General features: G+C 38.7%; 1 protein-coding gene across 6 annotated transcripts in view; it reads right to left on the reverse strand.

Moving 5' to 3' along the window:
* Window positions 1-11,569, reverse strand: part of LOC103117820 (fibronectin) — a 68,672-nt gene extending 57,103 nt beyond the window's left edge. For all 6 annotated transcript variants that reach the window (XM_060184145.1, XM_060184143.1, XM_060184146.1 and 3 more), the window contains exons 1-4: window positions 11,445-11,569; window positions 10,311-10,454; window positions 5,335-5,456; window positions 1,535-1,715 (exon numbers count right to left, since the gene is read on the reverse strand). In XM_060184145.1, coding sequence (XP_060040128.1) covers window positions 1,535-1,715; window positions 5,335-5,456; window positions 10,311-10,454; window positions 11,445-11,502 — 505 coding nt within the window. In that variant the 5' untranslated portion in view covers window positions 11,503-11,569. The remainder of the gene's footprint in view (window positions 1-1,534; window positions 1,716-5,334; window positions 5,457-10,310; window positions 10,455-11,444) is intronic.
* Between the last annotated feature and the right edge of the window lie 796 nt (window positions 11,570-12,365).

Consider the following 12,365-nt stretch of genomic DNA (forward strand, 5'->3'; position numbering starts at 1 on the left):
CACACGTATCCATAAACTAGTGCAAAATATATACCTGAAAGCAGAAGTACACTAGAGTTTGCAGTGAGTACCCCCCTAACACTTCCTCTCCACTATTCCAAGCTTTGGGTCCATGATTGCTCAACAACTTGTTTGGCTTTGTATGCTAACTCTCTTTTCAGTCACCAGGTTCCAGATGCCATCAGGGTGCCGGCCAAGCTTCCCTGTACTGAAGACCTCACCAATGTGTCCTGGAGCTCCGCTTCCCCAGAGACCCATCCTACTAGGGAAAGAGAGAGGCAGACTGGGAGTATGGACCAACCAGTCAACGTCCATGTTCAGCGGGGAAGCAATTACAGAAGCCAGACCTTCCACCTTCTGCAACCCACAATGACCCTGGGTCCATGCTCCCAGAGGGATAGAGAATGGGAAAGCTATCAGGGGAGGGGATGGGATATGGAGATTGGGTGGTGGGAATTGTGTGGAGTTGTACCCCTCCTACCCTATGGTTTTGTTAATTTATCCTTTCTTAAATAAAAAATAAATTTAAAAAAAATGGTGGTGCCATCCATAGAATGAGTAGAAGAGAAGGAGGCAGGGAATGGTTGAGGGAAAAGCACAAACCATGTCCAAGGTGGCGCTCTGGATTGGAACCACAGTGCCACATGGGAGCCCTATGGATAGCAGAGGTTTTTTTTTTTTTAAAAAAAAATTATTTATTCCCTTTTGTTGATTTTGTTGTTTTATTGTTGTAGTTATTATTGTTATGGATGTTGTCATTTGTTGGATAGGACAGAGAGAAATGGAGGTGGGGAGACAGAGAAGGGGAGAGAAAGATAGACACCTGTAGACCTGCTTCACTGTCTGAGAAGCGACTCCCCTGCAGATGGGGAGCCAGGCTCGAACCAGGATCCTTACGCCGGTCTTTGTGCTTTGTGCCACGTGTGCTTAACCAGCTGTGCTACCACCTGACTCCCAAGCACTGAGGATTTTTATGTACAGTGGAACAGTGCTATGGTGCCTCTCATCTGCCTCTCTGTTTTCTTTCTTTTTCCTTTTATCTCTATCTGTCTACTATGAACTACCTTAAAAATATAAAATATTTTTGGAGCCAAGATACCCACACAGCAGTGTCATACCTGTGTGAGGCACTGGGATCATTCCTAGATACTATATAAATTATGAATAAAAAGTAAAGGAAAAAGGGTCAGATGGTGTTGAATGCACATACTAACTACCATGTGCAAGGACCTAGGTTCAAGGCCCCCAATCCCCACCTACGGGAGGGTGGGGGGGCTTCAGGAGCAGTAGAGCAGGCTGCAAGTATGTTTCTCTTTCCCTCTCTATTTCCCCCTCCTCTCTCAATTTCTGTCTTAGCAAATAAAAAAAGGAGGGGGGATGGCTGCCAGAAGTGGTGGATTCATTGTGCACTGAGCACCAGTAATAACCCTAGTGGTAAGGGGGGGGGGGCTGGAAGGAAAGTACATTCTAAGGAATGTTCAAGTCTAGGTGACACAGACACAGACACAACTGCGAGGATAACTGGGATACGTACTAGTCACTGGTGGGCTGGTGCTGGTGGTGGTGAAGTCAAAGCGCGTCACCTCTTGTTGACCATAGTGCTGGATGCTGATGAGCTGCCCTTCATATACCATGCCTGGCTTCAGGCCTTTGATGGTGTATGAGTTTAAGTGGCCTGGGATGGTGGCCTCCTTCCAACCACCTCGAGCATTTTTCTAAAAATGTAAATGAAAAACAAAATCCCCTAAGTCATTACTTACAAGAATGAACATTTTAGAGATAAATGGTGAGCAAGGTGGAAGGAGATATGCAACCCCAATTCTGGAAGAAAATTCTCAACTATTGGAATTAGAGTAGGCATCTGCAGCAGGTCCATAATCACAATGATTTTTTAAAGGTTTCTTGTATATTTTATTTTAATGAGAGAAATGCAGAGAGAAAGATCAGAGGACTGCTCAGCTCTGGCTTATGGTGGTATTGGATATTGAGCCTGTGACCTTGGAGCCACAGGCATGAAAGTCTTTTGCAGTATCATTATGCTGTTTCCTCAGCTCCACATTGATGCTATTAGTATTTTTCAGTGAATTCTGATGAAATGCCATGTGTCATTTCATGTTCGGTTCTATTTGCATTCTCCCTTTTAATCTTCATGACTCTACTTTCCACGTTCATTGCATTTTACTGAGAGAGGAATGGAATAATAGAACATGCTCACGGTTATACACTCACAAATGCTGGGCATCTTCTGTATGCCAAATTAGTCACCCAGTACCAGTAACTGAATATGGTGAACCCTTTGGCTTTGCCATTTTTTTTTCCATGTCTACCAGGAACAGGGATGTATCATACTTTGAAGTGGGGAGTCAAATATTCTATTTTTTACTTGCTGAGTTGAAATTCAAGTGTCTGGCCTAAAGGAAATAATCAGAAGCATAGTATTGCTCTTAACTAAGTCTCTAGAACATGATAATGTTCAACTGATCCGGTTTTATGACTCATTCTTGGATATGAGCTATCCATCAAAAGTGGTTAACCAACTTTAGGCAAGACTGCATAAGAATGACTTTAGTTTATTTAATCTTTGCTGCCAGTTTACATTTTCACATCCTGTTCAACTTCATTAATATGTCATGGATCACAAAACTCATTGCAATAAAATGTATGAAAAGTAAAAGCCCTTGCTCTCAACAAAATTCAATCCTTTTAAAGTATAAATATTCTAAACTAATGTAAGTCAAAATGCATTTGTAATGCTCAATGGTTTCTTAAAATTGTCTAATCAACCAATTCCACAATAATTCAAATACTCCATGTGCATTTCTATTTTTGAAATAAGTAGACTTGACTTTAGTACTCTTTAAATGAAATTAAAGAATAAAATGCATTATTTTAATTCAAATACACTGGAAAAGTTGAATTTAGTCATCAACAAATAACTGAGATTTAGTGTCCGACTATTTATTCAATGGGTACTTTTTTGGTAGCTATTAGAAGGAAGTACTTGAAAATAAAATCTCAGGTAAAACACATTAGGGGGAACTAGAAAGTTGGGGGGTTGGGTGGTAGTACACTGGATTAAGTGCACATATTATCATGTGCAAGGACCCAAGTTTCAGTCCCCACTCCCCACCTGCAGGGGGACACTTCACATGCAGTAAAGCAGGTCTGCAGATGTCTCTCTTTCTTTCCCTCTCTATCTCCCTCTCCTCCTTCAGTTTTCCTCTGTCTTATGCAATACAATAGCAAAGAGAGAAAAGGGTCAGGCGGCAGTGCAGCGGGTTAAGCGCACATGGTGTGAAGCGCATGGTGTAAAGTGCAAGGATTGGTTTGAGGATCCCGGTTCAAGCCCCCAGCTGCCCACCTGCAGGGGAGTCACTTCACAGGTGGTGAGGCAGGTGTGCAGGTGTCTATCTTTCTCTCCCCCTCTCTGTCTTCCCCTCCTCTCTCCATTTCTCTCTGTCCTATCCAGCAACAACAACATCAATAACAACAATAATATCTACAACAACAATAAAAAACAAGGGTAACAAAAAGGAAAATAAATAAATATTTAAAAAGAGAGAGAGAGAGAAAAGCAAAAGGCAAAATAACTGCTGGGAGTGGTAGGTTCCTAGTGCTGGTACTGCGCATCAGTGACAACCCTGGTGGCAAACAAAACAAGACTTACTCTTTGTAAGCACTACAAATTGTAGGTGTGAACTGGAAATGATGGGAGGAGAAATCAAAATCACATGTCTGAACAAACGGAATTGTTGAAAATCTCCAGAAAATTCATCACTGTAACTTGAAGACTTTCTTTTTCTTTCTTTCTTTCCTTCTTCCTTTCTTTTTCTTTTTTTTAATATTTATATTTATTTATTTATTCCTTTTTGTTGCCCTTGTTGTTTTTATTGTTGTAGTTATTATTGTTGTTGTTGTTGTTGGATAGGACAGAGAGAAATGGAGAGAGGAGGGGGAGACAGGGAGGAGGAGAGAAAGACAGACACCTGCAGACCTGCTTCACCGCCTGTGAAGCGACTCCCCTGCAGGTGGGGAGCCGGGGTTCGAACCGGGATCCTTATGCCAGTCCTTGTGCTTTGCGCCACTTGCGCTTAACCCACTGTGCTACAGCCTGACTCCCTCTTTCTTTCTTTCTTTTCTTGAGCACTGTTCAGCTTTGGTTTACGGAGATGCCAGAGACTGAACCTGGGACTTTGAAACCTCAGGCATGAAAGTCTCTTTGCATTATGCTATCTCCTATGCCCTAATGCAAAGACTTTCAATTTAATGTACAGGCTTGTATAAGCCAACCTGTAAAATTCTCATATTACAGTGATTTCATCTAATACTTGGTAGTTTTACTTAAATACTTAGAAATACATAAAACTGATTATGAGAGTTAAAAAAGTGGTGGAAGGAAAAGTAATAATTCCACTGTTTAACATTGCAAGATACAAAGTTCTGCAAAAGGCTATAAGAGTATGGTGTAGGCATTACATAGAGGTTGGATGAAGAATGTCATAGCTTTACTCTTTCCAGAAAAATTTTTTTAATTACTTTTATTTATTTATTGGATAGAGACTGTCAGAAATCAATAGAGAAGGGGTGGTAGATAGAGAGGAAGAGAGACAGAGAGACACCTGCAGCCCTGCTTCACCACTCACAAAATTTTCCTAATGCAAGTGGGGACCAGAGGCTCGAACATGGGTCCTTGCGCACTATAACATGTACGCTCAACTAGGTTCATCACCAACTGGCCCTCCCCCTCCTTTTTTTTTTTTCAGAAGAGTTTAAACACAAATTCACTAATTGGTCAGCTATTTTATTTTGTCTTGGCTTGCTAGTAACCAATAGATATGATTTAAAATGGACATTTTTTACCCCCTCTGGTGTTTAAAAGTGTTTCTTGCAGCCCAGGAGATGGCTCGATAGAAGAGAACAAGACCAGCATATGTGTGGTCCTCGGCTTGGTCCCTGGCACTACTAAACGTGATGCTGCTTCTCTCTCTCAATCATTAAGAGACAGACACCTGCTAGCCCTACTTCACACTCATGAAGCTTTCCCTCTGCAGGTAGGGAGCAGGGGCTCAAACCTGGGTCCTTATGCACTGTAATGTGAGCGCTTAACCAGGTGTATGCCACTGCCTGGCCCCATCTCTCAATTGTTAATATATAAATCTTTTGGGGAAAAAAATCTATATTCTTAAACTGATTGACCATGTAGTGTCTAGTCACTAAACAAATATAAATGCTATATGCTATATAAATAGTTGACTAGATCTATTGTCTGAAGAGGTGAGAAAAATCAGAATTTCTTAAGTTCAGGACACCAAGATTTTTGAGTGGGATACTCACAGGTTTCCATCTGAGAATGTACTGAGAAATGTGAGATGGTTCTGGTGCATTCCAGTGAATAGGGTGCGAGTTGGGCTGACTGGGGGTCTCAGTGATAATTACTTGGACAGGGCCAGTTGAACCTGAAAATGAATATGTGAGATTTGGTTATCTTGAGTATTTACTGACTTCAGCATAAAGTGGAGTGTACGTGGAAGATCATCACTGAAGGCACTCTACTTATTAGTAAACACAAGTATAATAAAAATAATCTGGGGACAGGGGCAGATAGCATAATGGTTATGCCAAGAGACTCTCATGCCTGAGGCTCCGAAGTCCCAGGATCAATCCCTCCCCCTCACCACCACCACCATATGCCGGAGCTAAGCAGTGTTCTAGTAATCAAAATAAATAAATAAATAAATAAGGGGCCGGGTGGTGGCACACCTGGTTGAGTGCACATATTACAGTGCACAAGGACCTGGGTTCGAGCCCCTGGCCCCCACCTGCAGGGGGAAAGCTTCATGAGTGGTGAAGCAGGGCTGCAGGTGTCCCTCTGTCTCTCTCCCTCTCTATCACCCCCTTCCCTCTTGATTTCTGTCTGTCTCTATCCAATAAATAAAGATACTAAAAAAATAAAAATAAATAAATTAATTAATCATACTAAAAATAAATTAAAAAGCAATAAAAATTATCTGGGTGGTCCAGGAGGTGGCACAGTGAATAAAGAAAGCACTGGACTTTTAAGTAAAGATTCTGAGTTCAATCCCTAACAGTACATGCACCAGAGTGATATTTGGTTCTTTCTCTCTCATTAATAAATGAAATATTTAACTTTATTAATAAAATAATTTCATTTTATTAATAGACAAAATATAATTAATAAATGATTTTTAAAATATTTGAATATATACATATATATATATTAGAAACCCATGCAAATGAGCCCTGTTTTTTGCTGATAAATTATTGCCCTTCATAAAAATAATAGAGATCTAATTTTTGCAGAAAATAACACTAAAAATGCTTCTTAATTTGCTTTATCCTCTGTTCTTTTTAAAGTATATATATTTTAATTTATTTACTTTGCTTAGGGACAAAGAAAACTTGAGAGGGGGAGGGAAGAGGGATAGAGAGAGACACCTACAGACCTACTCTTGAAACTTCTCACCCTGCAGGTGGGGATCAGGGGCCTGAACCCAGCTCTTTGCTTATTGTAATGTTTATTCTCAACCAGGTATGCTACCCTCGGCTCCTCTTTATTCTGTTCTTAAAGTAAGACCTGTCCAGAAAGTATGAAACTACTCTAACACACATAATGTAATACAGAATGCAAACTTGACTGATTTGCTACATTAAACTTCTTTGAAGCTAACTCTAGTTTGTGGAGGATTTCAAGAATGAATCTACCATCTAAGAAGAAAACATTCCAAAGACCATGACATGATGTAATACAAATACATTTCTAAATGGGGTTGAATCTTAAAACAAATAGGCAAAGGTAATAATTAAAGACTCAGTTCTATTTCCTACCAATGGGAAAAAAAAAAAGGTTCATTTTTATTACTATCCAATAACTATATTTTAAAACAATTTCATCTGGTCAAATTATTGAGAAAAAACACATTTTTCTTAGTTACTAACTAAATAGACATTTTTTCAAATATATACTAAATTCAATTATTTATAGCTATTGATATATATGACTAGTAAGATTGACATTTAAAGTATATTTTTCATTCTCTCTTTTTAAGCAACATGAAAAAAGTAGAAACCATTTCTTAAGAGTATAGACCCACTTAGGATGATCATGAATAGTTGGACATTTATGGTTGCAGAACAGAACACTGTGTTTTGTCTAAATAATGCCATTTTTATGATGTTAATCAATATCTAACTTACTAGAAATAAAAATAATTTCTTGTAACAACCTTTCCAAGAATTTCTAATTGTCTCTATCAAACAGAAAAATTTTGCATGTGTAATCATCCACTATATCAGATTACTAACATGTAAATTTTCTGAAAGCATCTTTATGATTATGATTATTTTGGCTGTTGAATTCTCTGTGACAAGGTTTTCTCTATCAGAAGAAATGTGTAGCTTGCATTTCTGTACAGACTGAATTTTCTAGAATAATCACTTCTGTATTGGAAACAAATGTAAATAGTTTTTAATGGCAAATGCTGAAGCAGCATTTCACAGATGCAACTGTGTATATATACAGTGTTCCCATGTACACCAGCAAATCTGATTCTCTTCATTAGACCATTTTTACAGAGGCTTTATCCTCTCTCTTGTGCAATATGACCAGGCTAACAAGAAAATAATTAAGTAAAGATACGCTATAATGTCTGTACTTTAAAAGTCAATTTCCAGTAATGGTGACCCTGGAGAAGTTAAATATTTATGGGTTTGCCACTCAGTCATTTTTCCCCTCTGTCTTTAGTTCACCGAGTTTTTTTGCTCCCCTAGTTGCTTATTGACATAACAAATGCCTCTTTATCTTTTGTTAGTTTGAACAACTCTATGAGGTCCTCTCTGTGAGAGGAACAAACAGGGCAAGGCTCAGAGACAAGCTATTGGAAAATCTGTTGTTATTCTTTATTCTTTCTACACTCTTAAAACCCCACGTGCTGGGTCTGAAGCATTGAGCAAGTGAGCCATATAGATAATCACCAAACTGCTCACTGAAGAGAAACACCAACTCCCTTTCCTCTAAATTTCCTCTACGGTCAATTAACTTTCCTGCTCCTCCTTTTAAAGAGGATAAAGAACAAGGAGCAAGGTCAACATGTGAATCCAAGATATAGGAGATATAGGATGCCTTCCTATGTAGATTCCATCTCTGGACTGTCCACCAAAAAGCTCCTAGCAAGCAGCTACATAGATGTATTTTAGTTGAGAGAGAAAATTGTTCTAACTAAACCATTGAGGAGGAAACCACTTTCAACAAATTTTATATTTGGCAACCACTAATAAAAAGTAGAAAGCCTTTCTTTCTTTCTTTCTTTCTTTCTTTCTTTCTTTCTTTCTTTCTTTCTTTCTTTCTTTCTTTCTTTTTTTTTTACCAGAGCACTGCTCAGCTCTAGCTTATGGTGGTATGGGGGACTGAATTTGGGACTTCAGGGCCTCAAGCATAAGAGTCTCTTTGTATAACTACGTTATCTCCCCCACTCCTTTAGATGTTTCTAACCTTTGATTGTGTCAAAGGGAAAAAAAAAAAAAGACACATTTTCAGAATTTATGGCACTTCTGCAGTAAGACTTTTTAAAATTATAATAAAAAAATAAGCAATTACATTCAAATCCCTCACAGAAAATAGTTAATATCAGGGACCAGGTGGTGGTGTACCTGGTTAAGCGCATACATTACAGTGTGTAAGGACCCAGGTTCAAGCCCCTGGTCTTTCCATCTGCAGAGGGAAAGCTTCATGAGTGGTGAAGTAGGACTGCAGGTGTCTCTCTCTTTCCCTCTCTTTCTCCCCTTCCTGTCTCAGTTTGTCTCTATCCAATAATAAATAATTTTAAAAAGTTAATAGCTAGGTCAATCTATTCTCTAAATCCACTAAAGCACAGTCAACCTTTATAATCTTGATGGTGCCTGAGATTTGGGGAGACCAGGAGCTCTTAAAGAGTTCATAGAAATGGCACATCTGACTGACTGGGATCTAAGATCACAAATTTCTTGGTTGTTAGCACTGAAAGGAACTTTAGAGGTACTCAGCTACAAACTCCCAAATTTACAGATGAGAAAATTCTGAACAAATTTTGATGAGTATGTTCTGGCCAGTATACACAGAGCTGGGATCTGGTCTTGGCAAACACTGTTTTTGGCAAAGTTTTTCTCCATTTTGTCCTCTAGGCTAGCACACTGTCAATTTAATTTGTCTCAGGTAGATTCTGACACCCTGAAAATTCCTCTCTGTTTCTGAATGTAGGCTTCCAAAGTTAACAGAGGTATATAGGGTTTTATACTTTAGTAGCTGTTCAAATAGCTGATGCTTAGAAGTTAAGATTTTTTTAATTCATCCCATTTTATCTAATAGGTTAATGAAAAATTGTCCTTCCCAAATACAATAATAATAGCTAGTATGTCCTGTGAACTGAAAAAGCCCAGCAAGGTACATCTAAAGGCTATTTGAACTGTGTGGGCAAATAACTGGCCAAGTTACTCAACTCTTGGCCCAAGGATATTTTGTTCCAAACTCCAAATGATCAAACACGTGAAAATTTTGAGGCAAAGAAGGTCTAGATAAAACACATTACCTACATTGTGTTTCATGTGATTTTTTTTTTTCCTTTGGCCTCTAGGGTTATTGCTTTGCTGGGGCTCAGTGACTGCACTATGAATCCACTGCTCCTGGAGGCTCTTTTTTCCCTTTTTTTTGCCCTTGTTGTTTATCATTACTGTTGTTATTATTATCATTCTTGTTATTGCTGTCACTGTTGTTGGATAGGACAGAGCGAAATCGAGAGAAGACGGGAAGACAGAGGGGGAGAAAAAGACAGATACCTACAGACCTGCTTCACTGCTTGTGAAGCGACCCACCTGCAAGTGGGGAGCCGGGGATCAAACCGGGATCCTAATGCCAGTCTTTGTGCTTTGTGTCATGTGCACTTAACTCTCTATGCTACAGCGGAGGGTTAAGAACCATAACAGAAAACACTGTTCTATTACTATCAGTGTAGCTTACTTTCTGATGTCTATTTCCATAGACGAGGTGAAATCAGCCAAGCGTTTTAACCACCTAAGACACTAAACAGTACTAGGAAACAAAACTGCATACATGCAGTTTCTCTACCTTCCACAATTTTGATTGGATAGGAAAAAAGCTGTTTGATCAAAAATCAGATTGATTACTTGACAGCAATAGGAGAAAAGTATGGAGAAGGAAGGAGATTCCAACTTTGGCAGTGGTGTATCAATGAAATATGAGGCTGCCCTGATTTTGAACCCAGACTACAGTTCTCCACCTGCAGTAAGAGGATGCTTACCTGGGTAGGCTTGTAAAGGCTGGCAGTGCCATTCCCCAATGCCGCGCCCATAGCAGTAGCACCGATACCTAATACCATGCACAAACTTCTCCCATATGTCTCCAATTTGATAAAATGTTCGGGTTTCTGAGTCCTGGCATTGGTCTAAAAGGTATGCAAGTAAAAAGTAAGTAACCTGAAAGGCTAAAAGCCACACATTAATTGCATGCAACAGAGCATGCAATCTTATTTTTCACAGAACTCAAAACTTGGTAGAATATGCAATTAAAAAAGTTTTTCATTCACATCTTTGACCTGGCAGGGCAATTCATGGTTAAAAAAAAAAAAAGTAACCATTGGAAGAATTATTTCATTTTCTAAATGGAAGAGATTTCCAGGTTGAGATTTCAATAAATACTGAAAATTAATTAACTTTTCCTCTGTAATAGTCCAACTGCTTTGCCACTCAAACAGGAAACACAAAAACTATAACAACTTCATTTTATATGTATAGCATTAGATGGCTTTATTTTATCTGTCAATGAATGAATAAGGCTTTAACTTTGGGAATTTGCTCCAATGCTTCCACAAAAATCTCTCTGGTTTCTGTCTTACCTTTGCCAATTTCAGGTCAAACAAACTCAGCTGACCGATCTGTTTTCTTAGCAAGCAGCCTGTCTCTTTCAGTAAAGGAATATTAATATATTACCTTAAAACTGGTAACACAGCCCTTTTAAGGCTCAACCTTCACTATTTGCTCACATGCAGTAGAAAGGGCAGCCAAAAAAAATAAAGCATTTTAGAGGGAGGGATTTAGCGGCATAATGATTTATCCATGCTATTTATTACACATCCAGCAAAGGAAAAATTCTCTTTCATAACATGAACTGTTATCATGATTCAGAAGCAACGAGTGAATTCCATTCAATTAAAACATACTTGCATTTTGTACCAAGTTCAGCAAAAATAAATGACTACTAATATTGAAATTACATGTCAGTCCTCAGTCAGAGAAAAGACTATAAAATTTTTTGCAAGCTGGTGGTCAAATTCTGGAGTCAATTTCAGTGATAGGATAGCAAACAGCTCTCCTGATGGGACATTTGCTAACTATTCTCAGGGTCCAATTCCATCTAGAGAGATGAGGCTACTTACCAATGGGATCACATTTCCACCTGCCCCGGCCTTGACCAAAGCAGGTGCAGTTCAGCATGTGTCCCTCTTCATGTCTCTTATGGAATGTATCATTCACATTGTAAGTGATGTCATCAACAATACACTGGTCTGTTTAGGAAGCAGCAAGGTGGAGGGAGAGATTTTAAGAAAGCTCTACTTTTCAAAGCATGTAGGTCCTCATTCTTAATTATCAAAACCCTCCACACACACACACACACACACACACACACACACACACACCATTTTCTATGTCATAAGACAATTTTCTTGAAACTTAGTAATACAGTTTTCAGAAAAAGTTACTTCTCTTACTAACTCACAAATGTCTGAAGCATATATACAGCTAAAAGAGACTGATAAAGTACAAATTCTTGTGCAAGCGCTTATTTCTGAACCAAGATGTTTCACTTTCAGAAGTGTCCTTACTTAGTTCAAGTTAAGAGGAAGACTGAACATACTTGTAGAGCACCCAACATGATACAGAGGTCTGTCTAGTCTCAGGAATGGTGAGGTTGGAGACAGAGTTGGTTTGGGCAAATAAACTGATATCTGTGACATTTGTGTAATTAAACAAAACCAGGTTCCTAAGTTTTGGAGAGATGTTGAGAAAAATCACTTTCCCACTGTGAGTCTTAGCTCCTTGAGTGTACAATGAGGAGTTGGTCTATGTGACTTTCTAGGGCCCTTCTAGCTCTGCAGTCTCAGATAGAACTATCATTACTCCTGAATCAAAGAGCTCATGGAACAACACGCAAGGAGCATGTGTTCAGGCCAATATCAACATACAAACTACATGATGTAATTATTAATTACCATAGAGTTCTGCCTAAACCTTACCTTTCAAGTTAAGAAATTATATATATATATATATCTATATATATATATTTGCTGCCAAAGCTT

The sequence above is a fragment of the Erinaceus europaeus genome, unplaced genomic scaffold (assembly GCF_950295315.1).
Source record: "Erinaceus europaeus unplaced genomic scaffold, mEriEur2.1 scaffold_466, whole genome shotgun sequence".
Classification (NCBI taxonomy): Eukaryota; Metazoa; Chordata; class Mammalia; order Eulipotyphla; family Erinaceidae; genus Erinaceus; species Erinaceus europaeus.